General features: G+C 37.9%; 2 protein-coding genes across 4 annotated transcripts; one reads left to right on the top strand and one right to left on the bottom strand.

Moving 5' to 3' along the window:
- Positions 1–612: 612 nt before the first annotated feature.
- LOC144658308 (uncharacterized) lies at positions 613–10,708 on the top strand. Of its 2 annotated transcripts, XM_078518721.1 has the most exons (3): positions 621–692; positions 2,453–2,547; positions 5,498–10,708. In XM_078518721.1, the coding sequence occupies exon 3, from the start codon at positions 5,547–5,549 to the stop codon at positions 6,399–6,401; it is 855 nt and encodes a 284-aa protein (XP_078374847.1). In that variant the 5' UTR covers positions 621–692; positions 2,453–2,547; positions 5,498–5,546; the 3' UTR covers positions 6,402–10,708. The 2 variants fall into 2 exon arrangements, with proteins under 2 accessions (XP_078374846.1, XP_078374847.1); XM_078518720.1 differs by lacking the exon at positions 2,453–2,547 and having other exon boundaries at positions 613–692.
- A 6,117-nt stretch (positions 10,709–16,825) lies between these two features.
- LOC144658325 (uncharacterized) lies at positions 16,826–23,804 on the bottom strand. 2 transcript variants are annotated; one of them, XM_078518745.1, is made up of 8 exons: positions 23,644–23,804; positions 23,260–23,485; positions 22,579–22,668; positions 21,657–21,735; positions 20,857–21,000; positions 20,296–20,391; positions 20,110–20,171; positions 16,859–19,438 (listed from the first exon to the last, which is right to left on the bottom strand). In XM_078518745.1, exons 1-8 carry the CDS (start codon positions 23,701–23,703, stop codon positions 19,407–19,409), a joined length of 789 nt encoding a protein of 262 aa, XP_078374871.1. In that variant the 5' UTR covers positions 23,704–23,804; the 3' UTR covers positions 16,859–19,406. The 2 variants fall into 2 exon arrangements, with proteins under 2 accessions (XP_078374872.1, XP_078374871.1); XM_078518746.1 differs by lacking the exon at positions 20,857–21,000 and having other exon boundaries at positions 16,826–19,438.
- Positions 23,805–23,840: the final 36 nt, after the last annotated feature.

The following is a 23,840-nucleotide window of genomic DNA, read 5'->3' on the forward strand; positions in this document are numbered from 1 at the left end:
AACCAGTTGAATGGCATAAAAAGGAAATTCATTTCACGTCAAAACAAAAAAGAATAATGTGGAAAAATATAGAAGCGTTAAAGCTTTCAGTGGAAAAAGGCACTGTGCATGTGAAGTAAAGTGTCTTACACAAGAACACAGCACAGTGACCCCGCCCAGAGCTTGTACCTGGACTGCTCGATCCACAGTCCAGAAGCAAAAATGCAATGATAAATTACAATTGTGTCTACTATACTGTCATGTATGCAAAATGACTACATGTAACCAATTAATAGTATCCTTCGCAGCCTTTGTTTGGGCTTGTCACGCAATGCTTCCTCCCCCAAATAACGGCTGCGAAAGAGTACTGCATTTTATTGTTGTTTGGTTTGATATGGTAATGTACTGGCTCCTTGTCTAGCCTGTTACTGGGCATATTTCTAATTTTTAACCTATTTATTTATTTATTTATTTATTTATTTATTTATTTATTTATTTATTTATTTTCCCTGTGTTTGTTTCTCGTGGTTTTTTGAAGAGTTCAGCTTTCGATCGTTTCATTCCAATTTTCCAGTAGTCCTGTCCTCAGTTTTCTGTTGTATCAGATTAAAGATGTGGAGAGTAGACTGGGCTCTAGTACTTCAATGGCCGCTTTCTGATCGATCGCTTTGAGTTCTTGCAGTTAACTTTTGGACTGTTTTGTTTCAGTAGAGGTAAGTAAAGGTGGAAATATCGTGTTGAAGGGACAGTAGAGTAACACGTACTTAGTATGCGATGATTCCTCTTTGTATCATGCTGAAATGAGGAGTAGAAAAACAAAACAAGCTCTATACCGAATGCTTTGAAAATTTTAGAAGCTAATATTAGCTCGATTCTTAAATATTGCAGAGTCTGTTTGCTACACAGGTCCTCTTGCTTGATTCAACAAGCTTAAATATTCGATTGAGTAAAGTGTAGTTCACTATTGATAATCTTAGGCATTGAAAGGGATAAAAACATCTGCAAACTCAAAAATAGATTTCGCCGCATGAGACACCCCGCATGAGTCGGACAACAATTTGAGTTTGGCCAAAGGCTTTGTATGGAGAGGACGCATTCTTGACAAGAAAAAAAGGCGATAAAGGCACAATTTGAGGCCGAGACTTTCGAAAGGCTCGAAAAATGGTACATTTCAAATACTCTTGCTTTAGTTTTAAGGAGGCAAGCGTGGCCGGGTGGTTTAAGGCGCTGGTGTTGTAATCCGGGGGTCCCCGGTTCGAGGCCCCCCCTTCCCCCTTTGGTTTTTTTTTTCGGTTGTCCCCCGTTCAAATCCTCCCCCCCTCTTTTTTATATCCCCTCTCCTCTCCCCCCCCTTTTTTTTTTTTTTTTTTTTTTTTTTTTTTTTTTTTTTTTTTTTTTTTTTTTTTTTTTCGGCCCCCCCCTAAAATATTTTTATATAAATACATCAACACCCTCAATAAATATTTATTTTTTTTTTTTTTTTTTTTAGTTAGTGAAAAAAAAATTCAAGGTATCCAAAAATGGCCCAAAATTGAATTTATTTGTCGAAGATCGGGCAATGACACCTTGATTCCCACTGCAAAATTATTCAGGATGCCGTGAAATTTAAGCGGCGGATAGCGAATTACTATCAATGATTAGAGTATAGAATTGCGACAAATTGCAAAGAATACTTCTTGTATGTTTGCTTCATGTTTGCTTCATTGTTTGCAAGAAATTCCCGAATTTGACGGCACTGATATCCGGGCCGGCCGTCTGTTTCGACACATGAAAGATGAAAGATAGACTTTCTCATGGTATTAATCAGATAGATCGTTGCAGTTTGAAGGGCTTTCCTTTTAATAAAGCTGCTATTTATCCCCATTACTATCTCTTTCAGCGAATCGGTCCTTTATAATCCATTCAATAACTGAAGGAAATCATTACATTTATTGAATAATCGCTTTTTTTTGACAAACCTTTAGTTTCAAACCATGGTTTTAGCTTTCTAGAGGCCCTGCCAGGGTAAATTCCGACAAGCGACATGGCCCAAAAAGTAGCGACAGCACATAAAATAAAATCGCGACAAACGACAGCGCTTATGGAAAAACTTAAATTCTTACAAGGACAAGCAATTTTCCTTCAATTTAGTTACCGACAGCGACATGAAGAGCGATGAAACAGCGACACGGAACATTTTTAAATTCAGACAAGCGACATGAGAACCCCCCCTGGCAGGGCCTCTTTCTACGTTGCACAGCTAAGGTTTTCTCTCGAATTCTGAGCCCATCTGGAAATAGTATCGTGAAACAATCGCTAAATATGCCTCCGAAGTGCCCGCCAACTCCATTTTGCCATACATCGCTCTTACGGAGAGCCGTTTGTTTGTCTGACTTTTGTCCGAGTCACACCGGGGGTTAAAATTCTGTGACGTCATTAGTGCGCTTCGCTATTGGGAGCCCAACCACTCGTGCTACTTTTCGCCTCTGACTAGGGAACGGGATTCAGGATAGCGATGGAAAGAAAGTGCAGCACAGTGTAGGATGCAGGATTTGCTTTAAAAGGAGCGGGAATACGGGCCTGATATGGGTAAAGAAGAAAAGCAAATGAGTAATCTGATAGAGGACATACTGAGTATGTCCTTATAGCATTAAAAGGGTTAAATGCTAATTACTTGTCATACTTATGCAGGGCCGTGCTCTAAGGGTGCCCGGGTGCCTCGGGCGACTATTTTTTTTCTTTGGGCGACCAAATAATTTTATTTCTTTTATGTAAGCTTTATGCTGGGCACCCTGGATCTCTTATTTTGGAACCTTTGGGCTCCTTTTATTTTTTTTTAAAGCCCAGCCCTTCTTATGTAGCTGTCATCTTGGATACCGAGTGTATCCAATCAAACGTTTGGTAATCAAACCCAATCGAACACCAATCGTTGGATTGGGTTTGGTAATTGAACATAAATCAAACTCACAATAAAACTTGGTCAATCGAACAAAATAGAATGTTTAATTACGGAACAGTCGACAATCGCACTCAATTGAACGTTTGATTACCGAACAGTCAACAATCATACTCGTCTGAACTCCTGTTTGGTTATATTGCAGACATTTTGTACGGTGCACCTTCCCTCTGATTAGTCCTGTGTGATTTACTTATCAAGAGACAGATTCCGAACAAAATCGATTTGGATTGAGTTCAATTGCTTTCGATTGGTTCGAAAATCAAACTCACAACAAAATAGATGTTGGATTTTGTTCGATTACCGAACCCAATCGAACAATTGGTGTTCGATTGGCTTCAATTGAGTTTTGGTTCAATTTTGTTCGATTGGATACGCCGGGTGGATAGCAGTTGTGCACTGTGTAGTTCCACAAATTATCCATACCTCCCCCACAGAAGGGATTTTTCCTAAGACCCTACCACCCACGGAATTTTCAAATAAGCCTTATACATTTCCTTATAGTTTTTGGCCTTTGAAAGACCGTGTCATGGATTTGTTAGCCAATCTTTTGCATAGGAAATGACCGTCAAATTCGTTTAAATATAAAATAACCTCTTAAAACAGTGAAGGAATATTAAAATAACGTACACCAAATGCAAGAGAAGGTACGAATGGCCAAAATTGTTGAGGATTGAAATGGATTGCGATATGGGTTTTTGAAATGTGGTGCGGTGGAACAGTTTTCAAAGTTAATCAAGTCTGCCTAATGGTTAGTGCGCCGGACTCTGGATCGAGCGGTCCGGGTTCAAGCCCTGGCCGGGGTCGCTGTGTTGTGTTCTTGGGAAAGACACTTTAACTCTCATAGTGCCTCTCTCCACCCGGGTGTATAAATGGGTACCAGCGACAATGCTGGAAGGATACCCTGCGATGGACTAGCATCCCATTATTCCTAGCTGCTTAATGCTACAGAAACCGGGATAAGCTCCAGCAGTATGGGCCCCATGGCTCCAGGCTTCCCCTTATAACTTTAAATTATAACGCCGGAGAGAAACACTTGACTGCAATGAAGCTATGGTTTTGTCATTTAGAATCGTAGAATTAATTTCTTTGCAAACATTTAGTTTCATAGCGAATATTTTACAAAATTCAAATAACATGAAATTAACTTAGCCATGACACAGTCCCTTTAAGACCCCTCCCATGCCAAGGAATTTCCAATCCCCTCTGTCGGGGGAGCATGGACATTTTCTGTTACTACACATTTTTAACACCCAGAGATCATATATAATTTTTGCAGAAACAATCAGGGCTACCTGCCACTTGTTAACATAAGTGGCAGATATTACTGTCAACAGGCCAAATGACAACACATGCAGATACCTGGCCAGCGAGTTGCCAGATCAGAGAGTGTTAGCGTATTTAATAAAAATACTCCTCACAAGAACCCCAAAGCCCTGGTGTGTTTGGAGGATGGCATAGGTGACGGGTGGGGGTAATTTTAACCTTCCCTCATCCATCTCCCAGCAAATATTCATTCCCACAGAGTGTAACTGCAAAATTATTCTGTATAGTGTAGGGCTGCTCAATGGAAGAGCATTTAATATGAATTATTGATTTAGTGTCACATCATGCCACCCAACAGAGGATGTTAGCGAAGTATTTCATATGCACAGGTTTTGAGACTTAAACGCATTTGTTCTTCGCCCGACGCCTTTGAGAAAACAGTAGCAGAACTGATCGGGTTTCTAGTAACCAGGGGTTATCAACAGAGATTTATCAGGGTGTAAATTCAAAAGGCCTGGGTTATGAATAGGGATGCGCTTCTTGCACCCAAACCGCTCAGCAATAATAACAGGGCCCCCTTTGTTTAACAAACCACCCAAGCCTGCTGAATATAGGGGGTATTATAAGGGGCATTGTTGCACAGTATAGAGAGATGTAAGGGAGCCATCAATAAAGTTCTTATCATGGCATTTTGCCGACCTAAAACCCTGCATGACTTTTTAGTCTGTGCGGAATTATGATCTTAGAGAGAAGTTTTAACAAACACACTATCAAGTGTGTGGATAGAAGATGTGACTTTACTCTGTGGTCCTTTTGGCCACTAGTGAGCCCTGCTAAAAGTACACCTCACAAGTCCACAACCTTTGCAGGTAGCCCTAATGACCATGAAAAATAAAAGGCATGGATCTCCTAATTCTATGCATGCATGATCCTCCTATTGCTATGGTTATGGTGCTCTGCTTCTGTGGCCCTTTGGGCTCCTAGTAGGCTCTGCTAAAAGTAGACCTCACAAGAATTCCAAAGCCATGGTGTGTGTATTTTGGAAATGGGGGAAGTGGTGATAATTTTTACCTTGCCTTGTGCATCTTCCTACAAATATTTTACACAGCACAGAAAGGTTAACTGGAAAATGTATTTTGAGGGGGTGGGAGAGGGGGTCTCAGCAGCCAAAATTTTTAAGCGAGAGTTTGAGGCTCAACTGGAATATCCAGGGGGTGGGGGCTTCAACTCAAAACACCTGTGGGGGAAGGGGAAGTATGGATAACAAACAGATATTTTCTGGAACAACATACTAACATTACTTTTTTGTGCTTTAAGGTCTGAGAATGGCATATTACCAACCTAGTGAGAACGTACATAGACCTTGATGGCTGAAGATTATGCAGAATGCAGCAAGAGTTTCACTCAAATTGGGAATCAGGAAGAACATACATTGAGTGAAAGAACACACACAGGAGAGAAGCATTTTGAATGTAACCAGTGTGGCAAGTGTTTTAAAAATGTACAAAATATAAAGATTCATACAAGAACACACACAGGAGAGAAGCCTTTTCAATGTAACCAGTGTGGCAAGTGTTTTAGTCAGGCAGGAACATTAACAATCCATAAAAGAATACACACAGGAGAGAAGCCTTTTGAATGTAACCAGTGTGGCAAGTGCTTTAATCATGCAGGAAATTTAAAGCAACATAAAAGAACACACACAGGAGAGAAGCCTTTTAAATGTAACCAGTGTGGGACGTGCTTTAGCCAGGTAGGACATTTAAAGCAACATGAAATGATACACACAGGCGAGAAGCCTTTTGAATGTAACCAGTGTGGCAAGTGTTTTAATCGTGCAAGAGATTTAAAGGGGCATAAAAGAACACACACGGGAGAGAAGCCTTTTAAATGTAGCCAGTGTGGCATATGTTTTGGTTATAAAGGAAATTTAATCCAACATAAGAGAACTCACACAGGGGAAAAGCCTTTTGAATGTAACCAGTGTGGCAAGTGTTTTAATCACACAGGAAATTTAAAGGAGCATAAAAGAATACACAAATGTAACAAGGTTTTTCAAGTTAATCAGCGTGACCAGTTTAGCGATCGGAAAGAGGTTTTAAAGCAAGATAAAGCAACATGCAGCGTTGGAGCGACTTGTTGGATTGAGCAGCATGAGAATGCCTTCAGCATCGCTGAACTTTTAAGTGACCTGAAAGAAATCAAAAAGGAAAAACCATAATATTACTGTGTGTCATCTGGCCAGTATATTGGTGGAACACATGCTTGTCTGTCAACATAGTGACCACTGTTCATAAAAACATTTATTAAAAATAGTGAATATATGGAAAAGTCCAATAATATCAGTATACACCAAACCTTGTGGCAGCTTTCAAGATGAAATATGCTTGATTTGGAATGAAAATCTATGATTGAAACTAATTTTCATGTACAGTACGTGGCCCTTGGTCCAGACGAAAAAGACGCAAACGTGTATTTCTCAGCTTAGAAGAAGAGCAGTGAGCTGAAATTTGTCCTGTAAGTTACCGTGACATTCAGCTAACATGTGGAAAGAAAACAGCTTCTGTGCTTACTCGATTACTCTGTAATATCAAAAACGGTGGTTCGGTTTGACGGCCCTATGTCCGGACAGCGGGTCCTTGGTCCGGACAGCACGTAATATTTACGCAATAATTGTTCAAAATCCAATCAAAAGAAGCTTTTTGCACATTTTTTATATGCTTTAGTGGAATTCAGAAAAATAAAATAAAAATTTTAGGGAAGAGAGGTTTATTTCGTCTCATCCAGAATATGCAGTGAATATAAACAATAGCGCTTACTATCCTGATAAACGTGATTTGCAAAGTTTGAATTTAAATTCTCCTTTTAGTTTTATTGTTATAAATTGAAGTTTATTATGCCTTAGAACTTAAACTTACGTTATAACTTTTGCCAGACTTTTGTTTTTTCAGTATTATTTGACTTGCCACCTTTAGAGTTCTTTAAGTTATATTTGTTTGCCGTCAGTGTCCGGACCAAGGACCTAGTCTGCAAAATTACTTAGAAATTTTAATTCGTTACTTTGGACGGAAACTCAAGCGGTCAATCTCATTTTTTGCAGTAGTCAAAAGAGTATTTACTATACATTAATTACACAAAAAATTACCTTTTTTAGCGCACTCATTTCGGATATACCGGAATAAAAAGAAAACCAGTTAATTTGAGGCGCCATGAACAAACAAACATGGCGGAAACAAACTTCACCTACCTTCACGTCGACTTGAAATTCTCGGCTTCACCGCCAGTAGGAAAGCCTTTGAGCGAGGTGAAGACAGCAAATAGATCAAGAAATCTTTGGAAAGGTTCGGTTTTATTCGAACTTTGTTTCGTATCGGAAAAATACACGATGAACCGAAAATGTCCGGACCAAGGGCTGTCCGGATTTAGGGCCACATGCTGTAATTTGTATGTTTTTAAACCAGATAGTTTAGGGGCCTATTTGGAACAGGTACACAGCAGCAACATCCAGCACAGTAGCTTCTTGTAGGAATGAGGAGCATGACAATGTCTTCAGCATCGCTTAACTTTTAAGTGACCTGAAAGAAATCAAACAGGTAAAAGCATAATATTAGTGTGTGTCATCCCCAGGGGGGGGTACCCCGGCTTGTAAATGACGGGGATGATCGAAGGATTTTTTTGGGTTTGAAATTTTCGATTCTGGGATTTTTTGGGTTGGAAAATTTGGCAAGTATTTTTTGGGTGACTTGATTTAAATAGGGAATTTTTTTTGGGTATTAAAAACGAACTAAAGTGCCTTGGCGCGGCCTTGGCGTATTTATGGTATGATGAATAAACAAACACAAGCGTTCAATTTTTTATGGTTTTCTTTGCGTTATATTATTGCCCCTCCTGGCAATTTAGGGGTAATTTGACAAGGGATTTTTTGGGGGGTTATTTTTGGTCCAGGGATTTTTTTGGGTAATGTCGGAAGACTTTGGGATTTTTTTGGCTCCTGAGTTTTACCTCCATTCGATCATCCCCGTCATTTACAAGCCGGAGTATCCCCCCCCCCCCCCTGGGGTGTCATCTGACCAGTATTTTGACATAGTGACCACTAGTACTGTTAATTTTGTTAAAAATTAAGTGACCACATTATGTAAATTGTCAAGGAAGAATGAGTTAAGTACCACTGAAGGAAGGAATTTTCGATGTAAATGGATGTTGTGGTCAATTGACTCAAGAACAATAATTCACCTACAAGCATGAACTGAGAACTGCTCTGTTGTTACTGTTGACTTTTATTCCCACCGTTGCGTTTGATCAAGTCTTTTTATTTAATTCAAGGGCATGTTGAATGATATTCCCAAGGAAAAGTAAATTGTCATACTCAAAAACGCGAAATTAAAGTGATTCAAAATAGCAAATTTACACAAAATCACAAAATTTAAATGTCGCGAAATATGCGCACCTCAAATCGCGAAATTGCGTGTCGCAAAAATTTCATGTAATAAGGAAGTTTTACCCAAACCATCCTGTAAGCATTTTTATACGATATTCTCTTCATCTCCTTCTATAAGGAACTGTCAGTAGTGCTAAAAAAAACCCACCAAATTGAAAACCTGTTTCTTCGCATAACTGTTAGTGAGAAAGTCATAAGAATAATTTTTTGATCGCTAAGAGAACATAGGACTAAGTAAGTAAAAAGTGGAACAGGACATGCACTACGGTAATTTCCAGTCGGTGATGTAAATAATACGTTGTGTTTTTCGTTTTGCAATAAATCATCACTCCTTCTAGGTTTTATTTGATCTATTAAATTAAGACCACAGTAAACTCCAGTGTACACGGTATAAGGGTACTAAGAGATTTAAAACCTACTAAGACAAAATGGAAGAATTAGTTCTTAAACTACAAACTACAAATTCAGCATCAATTGGTCATTGTTACCCAAAGACTGATGCTATGTGACGTTTTTAAACAGAAAATTAAGCAACCTCAGTACCAGACCTCAAACAAGCGCTTCAAACGTTTATTCACCGGCCTGTGCATTGAAAAACTGTTTCTCCTCGGACAGTGTGTATTTTCTAAGTCACCAGTTATAGTCATAAAGTTACAATTAAAACAAAATGTTTAACTGACAACGTATTTTTCGACGTTGACTTGATGTTGTTCTCAAGTCAAAGTCGGATATCAAATGAAAGTGTACCAGAGGCGGATCCAGGGGAGGGGTTGAGGCGGTTGCAACCCCCCCCCCCCCCTCCCCCCTTTGAGCAGCATTTTTTTATTTGTTTGACTCTTCATAAAAATAATAGAATAAAATTGTTTTATACGTAATTGTTTCACTTCCACCAATTGACTTATTGTCAAGTTAAGAAAAGATAATGTACATTTCGCGACTGTTCAATAAAAGCATCAACTATTGTGTACTTTTCTTTTTTTTCAATATTTTTTTATTTTTATATTCACATGTAATAATAACTTTATAGACTTCCCTAGTAGTGTGCTTTTCCTTTTTCTTTCTTTTTATGTGTGTATCTGTTCTCTTGTCGACCTGTAATTTATTTTCATTTAATGCTAATGTCAACTGGCTGCCTGGCTCCACTAGCCCCTATGGTTATTCCAGGCAGCCGGTACTCTTCCTTTATTTAATTTCCTCTCTGTATTAATCTTTTTCGTGTAAGTGCAAGAGTGCATTAAAGGTTGTAGCCTCGGTTCCCGAGCAATTCTTTAACAAAGTTTGTCCATCTCGGCATCATCTTGAAAACTGAGTGGTGGGTAAATCGTTTCATTAGTTTTCGAAGATGGAACTATGTGGCAGTCAGCAGAGCAGGAACTTCCAAGTAATCTTCTCCAAGCAATCTTCTACTGTGACGAGGTGCTTTCCCAAACACCCATCGTCTTCTCCTCAATGCATGCACCCTACCAATCAGTAGTGCAGAGGCTGAGAGAAAAACTACAAATAACTATCGTTGTTACTGCTGTCCCTTTTAATCATGCATTATTATTTTTGGTTTCCTGGTTGAAAAATAAGGTAACCTCCAGATTTTACATCATGCCGTCACAAACGCTTTTCGAGTCTCAGAAATGCTGAAAATGTCGTTTTAGGGGGTAAAATCGGAAAATTTTTCCCTGGGGGCATGCCCCTCATCCCCATAACAACTCATCCTCATAACGACTCGTATCCAACAAGGGCGAATGGAATAATTGTTTTATTAAATTCTTTTTTAAGTTTAAATCGATACACGTACATACATACGGTATATATACATTGTATACTTGTTTACGGCTCCACGGCTGTCATCAAGACTACTATATTTTAAGCGAAATTGAGCTCAAAGTGGAACAGGTTTATTGAAGTATAAAAGGACAAGACTAAGATTGAAAGGTAACAAGCTTTACAGAAGTGCTGAGCCTAATTTTATGACGTACACTGAATAGAACTGTGTCAGTTTGCTGTTCTTTTGTAAATTATTTGCTGCTTTTCTACTTTATTCACTCGCTCTTGTTGTGTGTTTACAAGTATTATTAATTAAACTTTTTGCATCAATCCTTTTGTTTTGCGTAGTTAATTTTACTATGGCATTTCTGTGGTTTTTGTAGGCACCGCTGATTATTTCTTGTTCATAAAGCTCGCCAAATTTGCTGTTTTCAACGATTTTTCTGATGGAACTGTCGCTTCCAGCAGAAAAAGTTTACGCTGAGCGGCACTTGCCGCACTCATTTCCCATATAAGGTCAAACATAGGTATATGAGCTGATAACCGGGATTCAGTGAACCAATCAGAATACTAGAAATGCAATATCCGAGGTTGAGAATTTAATAATAGCTGGTATTCAAATTTGGATGAATTTTCTCAGTTTATTTGGCTTCTCATAGACAAAACGTAAACACTCATTTTTCCATTGGCACTTTCGTTCTTAATATGTGAAACGCAACTAAACAAAACTATCAGCAAAGACAACAGCTTGTTGGAAACGATGTGAAGTTTGATGTTGCTTAATCGAAGTAGAAACAAGCCATATTTCGCCATCGAAACGGGCAGGATAATGAACGACAACCGATAGTGGAAAATCAAAGATTTGCCGTAGCCTGTTGGCAATTCAAGAATGCATTGTGACCTCCAAAAATTCCCGAAGCGAGCTTCCTGTTTATTTCGAAGATGATCAATTTTAAAATATAAATGTGAATTACCTTAAGGAATCATACATAGGTCTCGACCATTTCTCTATTTCTTAAGTTAAACTCTATTTAAGTATTTTGTTTTTAGTCATTTCAATTATCATTTTTTATGTATAATATAATGAGGGCCACTAGTTTCTCAGTTTTTAACTGTAAAGTGTTTTTACCCTCGTTAAATAAAGTTATTATTATTATTATTATTATTATTTTTATTATTATTATTATTATTATTACTATACCGAGGTTTTGTGACACGTCCGGCTGCGACGCAGGCTGTGCCAGAAGGATAAAATGGGGATTTACTCGGAGCACGCATTTTGTAGAAAACTCTTCACTACAGGGCATAGACTCCATTTTTTACTTTCTACTACTTGAACTACAGGCTGGATGATTCGTCTACGATCCACCCCGCACCACCCCTCTTTCACCGCTCCTTCACTTCCCCAAGTTTGTTATGCCGCTGTGAAGATAAAAAACGACACTCCCCTCCCCTGCTAATAATAATTATCGACCTTTAGATTTGACTACGAGTACGAAATCTAGACAATTTTATCTTCCCCAAACTATAGCTGTTTCCTGTTGCTAATTAACTAACTTACGGATTGACGTTAGGGATAAAGCTGGTGTGTTAAGTAATTACACGAAGCACGCGAATTTGTTGTGAAATCTCGTGCTCGCACTCAATCTCGTACTCGTAGTTCAATCTAATTAAAGGTCGCTAATAATTGAATCCCAACATTGATAACTGGATAAAAAATCGCCGTTAAGACTTCCCTCGGGTGTTTTTACTCTTACACGACCAACTTTTAAATTCTATTAAAATACAGCTCAAATTAAACTATAAATATCTTTTGATAACAAGGTAAATTTGGGAAAATTAATATTTATAATATCAAAATCATTTTTCGACCTGAACCAAAGAGAATTTGGATCAATGGCGTTCCATTCATGACTTTAAATTCGTTTTTGGGAGGACTATGTCGATTTTAAGGGGGGTCTTGATTTTTTCCTGTAAGGTTTTTTTTTTTTTTTGGGGGGGGTGGCTATCGAAAATTTCTACCAATATAAAAGAAGGTATATGGGGAGGGGGTGGCATAAAAAAATTCATAAACAGGGACCCACGATTATTGGAGGTCTTAGAGAAGCTCAGAGATGATTTCGTTGGATGATCCTGCCTGGCCAGTTATAATGCAGTGGTTTTATGAAGATGAGAATAAATAGATTTTTACCTTTATCTAACCCCAGCAGTACTATCAAACCATTAACTGCTTTACAACTGGCTGTACAGTATGTGTAGACCACATTAAAAATGGCCATAATTGACTCCATTGTAAAACTTAAAAGTATTTTAGAAAGCTAAAGTGTATTTGTATGATGTTTAATAGCACAGTGTGTGCAGAAGTACCCAACGAAGGTTATTATCAAAATCCATTCATTAGTGACCTAGATGATGAATGGGCATGCGCAAAGGCATTTTCAGTTATTTTTTAACTACCGTGGGAAAAAAATATCCGCTCTTCAGAGCCAGCTAGCAATTATTTTAATAGCTGTTTTCGCCAGCCAGCATCCATAATGTTCTGACTTTTTCTCAGCCAGGAACATTTGTTTACCTTTTTGCCAGCAATGTTTGTTTTCGTCCTGGTTTCCCAGCCAGGAACATTTATTCACCTTTTTCTGCAAGGTATGTTAATTTTCTGCCCTCTTTTTCCATCCAGTAGTTTTACCCCGGAAAAAAATGGTTTGTGTCCTTAATAGTGTAAATCTACTTGTTTTTGTCTAGGACAAAATACTTTGTTTACTTTATAACTAAAAATGGACTTGTCACATACCTCAAGATTGAAACTCAGGATGAACCCATCGATAAATCTGAACAACGCGAATACAGCTTGAACCATTTCAGCACAAACCCTTTTATCGATTATTTTATAGAACAAAATGTCCGCTAAGCAGGTTGAATTCTAAACAAAATTATCATTATCTTTTCAGATATAAATTCCATTTATATGATCAATAATATATAGATTTAGGCAAGCCTAAAAGCGGAGCTCCCCATTTATTTAATTTTCACTGGAGCTTACAATGTTTTCATTCTAGTGAATAAGCGGCCAAAGTACTAATGTTTATTGCGGTTTATAGGTTCAAGACAAATTTAAATAGCTCACGGTAAAACCGAATGTCAGCAGTACGACAGAAATAATAATCTTAAAGCGGGGCAAAATCATTACTCATGGCACGAAATATTACTTTAGAGTACAGTAAATTATCTGCTTTCTAGCAATAGAAAATAGTTTCGCGATCCTGTTATAGTTTCGCAGCAGTTTAGTAGACTCCACAATATCTGTTACATTAATATAGGATATATTCAACGAGTAACGCAGAGTCTGTTGGATTAGCTCAATCGGTAAGGTGCCAGTCTGCGGATCCGGAGGTCGTGAGTTCAAGTCCCAGAGGGTCGAGTTTTTTTTTTTCTTTTCTTTTTTTTTTTTTTTTACCCCGTAGCAATAAAATGGTTTGTTTATTATATCAACCCGATTTAGCTTTCGAATGCTCCTTCATGTACGATGCTGGCTTTACAGATAGACACGAAAAACATCGATCGATTATGGCTCTCAATGTCCACTTTTTTGGCGGTCGATTACTCAGTCTACACGTAATTTTCAGCTACATTTTGTTTCATTGCTTCTTGTTCTTCTTTTCAAACCTCTTTAATTTTCACTGGAGCTTACAATGTTTTCATTCTAGTGAATAAGCGGCCAAAGTACTAATGTTTATGGCGGTTTATAGGTTCAAGACAAATTTAAATAGCTCACGGTTAAACCGAATGTCAGCAGTACGACAGAAATAATAATCTTAAAGCGGGGCAAAATCATTACTCATGGCATGAAAAATTACTTTAGAGTACAGTAAATTATCTGCTTTCTAGCAATAGAAAATAGTTTCGCGATCCTGTTATAGTTTCGCAGCAGTTTAGTAGACTCCACAATATCTATTACATTGATATAGGATATATTCAACGTGCATTTTTCAGAGTCTGTCGGATTAGCTCAATCGGTAAGGTGCCAGTCTGCGGATCCGGAGGTCGTGAGTTCAAGTCCCAGAGGGTCGAGTTTTTTTTTTTTCTTTTATTTTTTTTTTTTTTTTTTTTTACCCCGTAGCAATAAAATGGTTTGTTTATTATATCAACCCGATTTAGCTTTCGAATGCTCCTTCATGTACGATGCTGGCTTTACAGATAGACACGAAAGTCATCGATCGATTATGGCTCTCAATGTCCACTTTTTTGGCGGTCGATTACTTTCTACACGTAATTTTCAGCCACATTTTGTTTCATTGCTTCTTGTTTTTCTTTTCAAACCTCTTTAAATTTTAAAGGCCGCCTTTATACGGCCGCCTTTATACGGCCGCCTTTATACGGCCTTCTTGCTTCACTATTTCTACCATCAAACTATGGCGGCCATCTTGCGCGACTCCGTACGCCGTACGTACGCGCCCGCGAACCATGCCGCTATCCATGTTGACCATGAAAACTCATTTCCATAGTGTTCCTTCTTTCATACCATTTGCCTGTCTATGGGGCTCCGCACAAGGCGCCTTCGGCGCCTTGCGAGCTCCGCTATAAAAGACATAATTTAACCTTTAATTCAATTGATGGATGGGATATAATTATAAAGATGAATTTACTGCCAGTAACGCACAATCGTTTCGGTAAACGGCACACGAAAATGATTCAAAGGCCAACATCGCAGGGTAAGATGATTTTTCTTCCAGAATCTATTGCATAGATAGATGTTTAAGTACAAGTTGGCAGAGCACAGTCTTTTTGATGAACGACAGAGTTAGATGCTTAAAAATGCGAGCCAGGCACAGTCATTGGACGGACGGCAAAATTAGTGTTTCAAATACCAACAAGGAACCAGGTGCAGTCTATAGGATGAACGGAAGCGATGACGACAAGGACACAATAATCGAATTCTTTGTTACACTTCACTTTTGAACGTATTATACTTTTACTATGGCAAACCAAATCCAAAAATGATACTCATTTTTTTTTTTTTTGCTGATGTTTTAGAAAACTCTTAAAACTAATCATCATCATCTGCTTCCTTAGTTTTCCTCTGCGAGAATAGGGCCTTAAAACTAATGTATCTCATCGGAGCATGTGTCTGACGACAAGCACAAAATAATTATCGCATTAAAACGAGTCCGAAAGTTCTTCTCATCTTGTTGTTTCTGTTTAGAAAACTCTTAAAACTAACGGCCATAATTATTTTGTTTCTCATCGGAGTATGAGTCACAAACACCAATGCAAGCACTGCTCACATGAGCGGTAGTCGGCAACCATGGCGACAAGCACAAAATAATTATCGCATCGAAACGAGTCCGAAAGTTCTTCTCATCTTTCTTGTTTCTGTTTTAGAAAACTCTTAACACTGTCTTAAAACTAACGGCCATAATTATTTTGTTTCTCATCGGAGTATGAGTCACAAACACCAATGCAAGCATTGCTCACATGAGCGGTAGTCGGCAACCATGGCGACAAGCACAAAATAATTATTGCATCGAAACGAGTCCGAAAGTTCTTCTCATCTTTGTTGTTTCTGTTTAAGAAACTCTTAAAACAAGCGGCCATAATTATTTTGTTTCTCATCGGAGTATGAGTCACAAACACCAATGCAAGCACTGCTCACATGAGCGGTAGTCGGCAACCATGGCGACAAGCACAAAATAATTAGGCAATTTGATTATAACAGTCCCGACATGAATGATGATCTTCAGGAAACGGAAATGAACAAATCATTTGGTTGAAAATGCTTCAAAAGAAAATAAATTGGACAAACTGCAATTATTGTGTCTCTCATCGGAGTATGAATCACAAAAACCAATGCAAGCACTGCTCACATGAGCGGTATTCTGCAATCATGACGATAAGCATAAAATAATTAGACAATTCGACCTTTTTGAAAAAAAAAATTAAAACCTATCTCGGCATGTAATCTTTTCAATTGAAAGGGCTGACATTTGTTAACTTTCGGTCAAATGAAACAAAGGAATACTTGTTTCGGCTTTGCGCGCGGCCGTCATCATGTGTTCAGGGTGGTCACACAATCTGAAAAATGCGTCACGCACAAATCAGGGAGCGCAAAAGAGATGCATTTTTTTTTATTTCTACTTCAACATATCGTGATTTCAATTCAGTTTACGATATCTTTTCATCCCTTTCGAAAAATGGTTGTTGCAGAAGCAACGTGAAAATAATGTTGTGAAAAAATGATTAACGAAACCGGAAATAAATAGTTAATAGCCAGATATCCCGATCATGTTTAGACAATTTCTCGTGGGATCGTTTTCTCGAGTCCTTATCGTGCTTATAGTTTGAATATTCTCAGGCCCTTCTGATCTGAATAAAAGATTATTAATTTGCCAGAAATTAACTGAAATACTTATTACCATCTAGACGTGTCACATGTTCGTCGCAAAAATCCCTATTTTGATGTATCTATCGAGCAATACCACTCATTCAACTCTGCTCAAAATGCACGCATTTCGTTAAGTAGTGGTTTCCAAATTATGCTAACGTAGACAGTCGTCATTAACATTAGCAACAACATTACCCTACAGGACGTTTTAATAATTGTTCTTTGATTTCCTTTATTGTTTTTTTTTTTAACTGACTAGGTGTTTTTTTCTATTTCTAATGCTTTTCCAGTTATAGCCTTGTTGTTGTTGTTGTTTGAACACTAGAGAAAATTCAGTTTATCTACAGTAATTAAATAAATAAATGAATGAATAAATAATTAAATAAATAAATATAAGATATCACCCAATACTTCTGACTAAGGATATACTAGACAACCTAAGCAAACAAGAAATAGGATAGGCGACTTCGACTTCGACCCTCAACCATCCCCCGCCCCGTAGCAAGAAAACGCGATCATTTTAAAACCGACGTCTTTGCATCCGGTTTAAATTTGTTTGAATGAATTTTACTGAGAAATAAATGCATTCTATTGAAAACTCGCAACTTTTTAAAAACACGCGCCTTTTTTCAAAACCCGCGACTTTTTCAAAACCCGCGACTTATTTAAAACCCGCGACACGCGACTTGATACCCGCGACCCGCGACCATTAGGGAAACTCGGGGCTATGATGATGGATATTTTCAAATATTTTGGGTGACTAAAATTTCAAACTCCCCACCCTCTGCCATTTCAAACCTTAGTTAAATCCTTAATAATATACAAGCAACCATTTCTCCATTCTGATTGGCTAAGAACACGTCAATGTATCCTAAACAAACATTTTAGCCGTTTGGTCTACAAAGACAAACACGCACATATGACAGGTAGTTTTATCTCTGATTTTATTAACAACTTTTATTTAAGTTTCGCCATGATCAGCTTGTTTACAGTTTTTTTTCTTTTTATAGAGACCTTCAATTACTATTAATATACTCAGCTTACAATACTTGCATTAGATATTTGAATTTTTGAACTAATTAGAAACTAAAAGGTGAGAATACACTAGAAGCGAAATTGATCAGCATGAAATAGCGAAACCATAATTTGTATTTTTGATTCTTCATCAAAACTAAGAAACGTTTCCCTGAAATCTAGTCTGCTCAATTACTTTATTATTTTAGGTAAGCTTTATCTGTGGAAATGTCGTAAGAATAATGAAACCCCTCTTTTTTTGCCATTTGAAGATATAGTCCAGAGAAAATACGAGACGGAGAAGCTTACAGCCTCTCAAAACAATTTGGCCTTAAAAAAATTTCAGGCTAAATGGAAGCTTTATCTTGAATAGCAATCAAGCTTTATATATCAAGGACTAGGTGCTGTCTGTAAGTTAATTTCTTGTAAATATGGATATAGAAAATAATTGTGTAAATTATTATGTGTTATAATAGTATGTAATATAATAGTAGTAGTATGTGTAAGTGTATTATGTGTAAGTCTTTTAGTACCAGCGTAAGTAGAATATCATATACTGTAACAACTTAGAATATATCTTTATAAATAGGATATAATATCGTAAATTTGTATTGTAATTAGTGTAGGCAGAGCCCGTTAGTTGTGTAAGTGTTGTAATTATTGTGTGTTCGTAATAGTATTAATAAAAAAAAATAATAAAAAAAAAAGAAACGTTTCCCTGAAAGCTGGATTGTTTTACTTTTGCATCATCGACTACTTTACATTATAACTCTACATTACCATTTGTTTTTGTTTCTGTTTCATCTTTTATATATTATTAGTGCGCGTATTTTCTCTATACGTATATACTACACCCTCGACGCTGTATTTTATTCTTTTTCCTTATATGGCTATCATGTTACGTATTATCCGCTTGTATACTTTAATTTAAATTCTAGGAGCCGTTAAGTTTTATCTCACTCCATCTCTGGCCCTGTAGAAGACTAGTTGACTAGTCGAAATATCGGCCAAATAAATTGTCCAATACAAAGTGTCGTCGTACTAGCCGTGCATTTAAAATTACTGTTTTATACACCTCGAGTGAGTTCTAGTACATGCATCTCCAAGCTACGTGAGATACGACAAAGAATTGTGCCATAGTCTTCCTAACGTTGCCTTCTGCATTTAATCGTCCCACATATCTACAGCTGAGTCTAGCTAACTCCAACTAACAAGCGACATCATTTCAAATAGCGACACCGTATGGAACTATTCTGTACCTAATTCGCCGTATCTATCATAATAAAAGTACAGCATTGCAACCATCTGTTTTATCAGATTTTATGGCATGTTTCTTGATGTGTTTCTTCAGAATCAGACTAGTACCCAGGTGTTATTAGCTAGCTGCGAGACGCCTGGGACAGACGGTGAGTTAACCGTTCACATTAGAGTCCAGATCTCTAGTGAGCCGAGAACGACGTCGGCTGAATCAGAATTATAGAAATCATTTGAAACTGAACACTTTCGTGCTCTATTAATAATGACAAGTAAAGTTCTTAAGATGACAATAAATTACGAAATATTACTTAGACCTAAACCTTATTTTGTAAATTACATGCCGTTAGTGTTTGACAAATAAATTCAAATGGTAATAGTGTTCAATAGGTGCTCTTGATTTCGCCTGGGAAACCTGTGACGAGAATAATACAACAATATTAATATTAATATAACAATATAACAAACAATATTTAACTAAGCTTAGTAAGTAAATGTGTGTTGTAAAAACCGCGCCTCCCAATATTCTGAAGCCTGTGAAATGATGTTGGAATGCTATTTCATGCATTGGTGCGGTTCTCATAGGTTTACAGAAATGCAACTGCTCAACCCTTTTTTCGCAACGTGCTAAATACAGGACTCTGGAAACAACTTCGTTTCCAGGGTTTTCTCGGCGGTGATTTTCAAAATTGCGACCATTCTCGTCCCCAGAGCCGCTCCTCTCTTGGCCGGCTGAGCCTGAGCACGAGAAATAAGTACAGTTGAATCCCGATAACTCGAACCCTCGGTAACTCGAACCTCCCGCTAACTCGAACCTTTTCTGATTCCCCTCCAGGTCGTTTTCTTTCCTATTTTACCCTCGATAACTCGAACTCCCGACATCTCGAACCTACTTCGATTTCCCTAGAAGGTTCGAGTTATCGGGATTCAACTGTACCTCTGGAGACAGATGATTTGATTGGCTAGATTTTATCGAGGGGATTATCGAATAAACCGTTTTAAACTCTCGTATTAACAAAGGGATATAAAAGTGGCTGTTGTATTAACAAAAAAAATACCGCCCGTAAGACGGAGTTCATACTTTACCTGTTAGTTTCGCGAGTTCCTTGAAGTTACTTGTTATTCGCAGCTTCTTTGTCACTGCCGCACTAGAAGAGAAAAAATACGAATACAGTCTAAAGCACAAAATAGCTTAAAAGCTTTCTTACAAAGCAAGGAAATGAAAGCTATGATCTCGTTTTTTGCCAACATAACTCAATAATTTGCCCTCACCTGAAGAAACCTGTGCCGTCTGTTTGTTCGTCAAGAACAATTTGAAAAAACCATGACGGTTGGTAGATTATAACTCTAAGAAGCTGTTCTCCAAATCTGCGAGAAAAGAGCAGAGATCTAATGAGAAACATAATATTTTGGTAGCATTATACTTGCAGAGAGGGAAATTTAAAAACAGGTCTTCCAACATATTCTTGTCCGAACAGTTAGAAGCGGCAGTTAACCAGAATCCCTATTCGTAAACATCTACATTAAACAAGTTCACACTTTATTAACCCCCTAAACCAAAACTCGATTTTCTTTTTTAAAAATAGAAAAAACATAAAATGTGATTCCAACATTTTCTAATTTTAACTGTCTGCGATCCTTTAAGTCTGAGTGAAAGATCCGTATCTGTATAGGTAATTGCAAAGGCGAGCAGAAGCTGTAACTGTCCCAGTTATTTTTTTTTCTAAATATGGGACACCCAGGCCCACCTCTGCCGCGACGCTGCCTAGGCTACAAAAAACCGTCCCTTTATTTTAGAATTAATGGTTTTAACTCTGAAAACAGGAAACTTACCGAGAACAAATGCGCTCCAAAACTTCTCTGCCCCAAGCTGGGGGGTCTGGTAGGTAAGTTGTCTTGTTTTCAATATCTTTGTACACAATCACAAAGGGCTTGGTAGATTCACCCAGGACCGAAGCGATAGCTTCCGAGATACAGCTGTGTTCACAGAGGAAAGAAAGAATCATTAAAAGAAGTGGAGTAGTAAAGGATCAATTACCTTATTATAGGAAATTAACGCTTGCGTTAATTAAGGTATTTGAAATTAACGCACCTTAAATTAACGCGAATTGGTAGAAAAACTATTCCCCAATAAAGGAAATTATCGCAACGTACACAAAGAAAAAATACTGAACGTAGGAGCTAAGTGAAGAAATCTGACCGCCTTGAGTGTTGTTTACAGCTTCAGTGATACCGGCAGTTTTCCACCCTGACGAAATTATGCCTTTTTCTCGAACTCAAGAAGGTCTGGACTGTTCCAAAAAATTGGGGCCAAAATAATGCAAATTAGGGTCATGGAAATTGACGCTCCACTTAATTAAAGCCGCGGAAATTAACGTTAACGAAAATTAACGCGACATAAATTAACGCAAATTTTTGAAATTCGCGTTTATTTTATCATGGACGCGTAAATTTCCAATAGTAATTGGTGTTGTTCAATTTAAAATAAAAAGCAAATTATTGTTAACATTAAAAACACTTGTATTGCAGCCGATCGCATGCTAGAAGCGCAAGAATATTGATTCTGACTTAGCCCCTTGGAAAAAAACTCCATAGCCTACTGTGTATATCTATTCTGATAACGAAATACTTACTCAAAACTCATGTCCCGAATGGTGCTGTTAAAAACAGAACTGTTCAATGTAAACAGGTGATACCCGTATTCATGGTAACCTGTAAAACAGGATATGAGAGAAATATAAGTAGACGTCCGTGAATCTGATTGGTTTTCACGAGTGCGCATTGGCTGTCACCTGAGCTCATGATCAGAAAGATTCGAAATGCAGTCGAAACTCTCTTAACGCCGGACACTCTCGTAAGCGGACAGCTCTACTTACGGCCGCCTTGTTTGAAATCCCGTTTTAACTCCCATAGGGACTCTGTATTTTTTGCATTCTCGTAAGCGGACATTCCCGTATAAACGACCGCGGACACTTTCAAGGATTACGACTTAGACTTTTTTTGTTGTTTTTAAGCTCCCGTAAGTGGACACCCCAGAAAATCCTATCAATACTGGCCTCTGTATCTATCGCGACTTCGTAGCTCAAAAGAGTCGACTTGCGGCAAGTCTAGTTTTTTCGCGTTCCAAGGGTGTCCGCTTACGAGAGCTTCGACTGTATTGTGAATTTATGTCCATCTTATCTTGAAATAAACAAAAGCGTGGATTTACAATGATGCCGATACGTTTTCTTTTTGTTATATGCAACAAGTGGAATCGTTGTTTTATTAACAACTACAAAGAAAACCATCAATAATTCTTGCTTTTTATTAGGAAAAAAGGAAAACAGAGACGCGTACGATTTTTGTTTCTGATAGAACATTACAACACGCGCGTTGCTATTAAAACGGTAAACTGTTCTTGAGTTTTGAACCGAGCTGTCCGTCTGTATCATGAAGTTATCTGTTATCAGAAGTGAGCTGAGCTGTCCATATTTATAAAGGGTGAAGTCAAGGTAGACTGTCATTTTGTATCTGTGCAATTACCGCGGTGCGCGTTGTCTTTAAAATGATACATACCGTTGTAACTAAGACAATCTGGCAATACGAAGTCTCTGTCCTTCTTTCTTTGCTGGTTTGCAGTTGTTTCTTTGTTTTTTTTAGCGTTGGCTGTAAGGAAGAAATAGAGACATTATGTTAACACTGTAAGTTAAAAAAAAAAACTAACCTGGCGTAATTCATGATTCATATTCCGAATCTCCGAGAACTTCACCAGAATGTTTTGCTGTGCGTTGTTTTGTGTTGCCTCGTTTTTTTGTTTGTTTGTGTGTGTGTAGTTTTACTTTTGTTTAGCGCTATCACTAATCATTTTTTCGAGTTGTAAATGACGATTCTGTAACTGCACTTTCTAACTGATTTTAACGAAGAATTTGAATACGAACACTGCGCGCGTGCTGACGGTAGCCTGCGAGCTGGCACGCGTGCGACTGGTAAATTCGTGAGCCTGCGCGCAAGCCAGCTGACTGTTTCCACAGCAACAGCTAACTTGACAAAACATCGCGCGTTACTTAGTTCCTCACCGAGTAAAATTGGTTAACAATTAATTAACTAATAAATAAATTAATTAATTGATTAATTAATAATAACTATATAGTTTAATTATCGCTGAGTTTCAAAAATATTTTACTCTTATCTTCGTTAAATTATTGACTTATCTCGAGCGTAGGTTTTTCTTTAAAAAATATATTAAATTGAACCTACCCAATTCAGGGACATAATCCTCTAAACAGTCTTTGGGGCCCATGAGCCACGCTAGCAGACTAGGTGCTATGTCCGGCTCGTACATTTGCAACTCTGCGCTGGAGCCATTGGGTGTAGATACCCGTTCGCTGGGTTTCTGATAATTAAAATCACGTGTTAAGTTAAATTCAATCTTCGGTGGCGGACTCGGCGACCTTGAAACTCTGTACTTTTGGCTTCTAGAAACCTGAAAAAAGTAAAACGTACACGATAATTCTTAGTTATTTTTGCTTCGACCGTACGTAAAAACAGAGTGGAGTGTCTTTGTGCAAAAATATGTCGCTCGAGTTTTTATGACTCGCGAAACACGCGAAAAACAATTCTTTGCATTGCAGAGACACTCACCTTTCTTTTTTTCAAAATTCGTGGCACACGAACACGATTGGAACTGAATGCACAACCCATTTTGTTCAAGTTTTTCCAAATATCAAAAAATATCCAAAGCGATAAAGAAACTTGACTGATCAACCCGCTTCGAAAATCTTCGGTTTAGTCTGTCTGTCCGTTTGTGACGTAATAGCGCGTGCGCTTGTGGTCGCTAG

The sequence above is a fragment of the Oculina patagonica genome, chromosome 6 (assembly GCF_052425735.1).
Source record: "Oculina patagonica isolate OP01 chromosome 6, crgOcupat, whole genome shotgun sequence".
Taxonomy (NCBI): Eukaryota; Metazoa; Cnidaria; class Anthozoa; order Scleractinia; family Oculinidae; genus Oculina; species Oculina patagonica.

Bases quoted from the DNA above. Each gene is read 5' to 3' on its own strand.
- LOC144658308 (XM_078518720.1), top strand. From the start codon at position 5,547: ATGGCTGAAGATTATGCAGAATGCAGCAAGAGTTTCACTCAAATTGGG.
- LOC144658325 (XM_078518745.1), bottom strand. From the start codon at position 23,703: ATGGGTTGTGCATTCAGTTCCAATCGTGTTCGTGTGCCACGAATTTTG. The intron at 22,669-23,259 runs GTAGGTTCAATT...TCTTCCTTACAG, and splicing joins GGATTATGTCCCTGAATTGG to CCAACGCTAAAAAAAACAAA. The intron at 21,736-22,578 runs GTATGTATCATT...CCTGTTTTACAG, and splicing joins AGATTGTCTTAGTTACAACG to GTTACCATGAATACGGGTAT.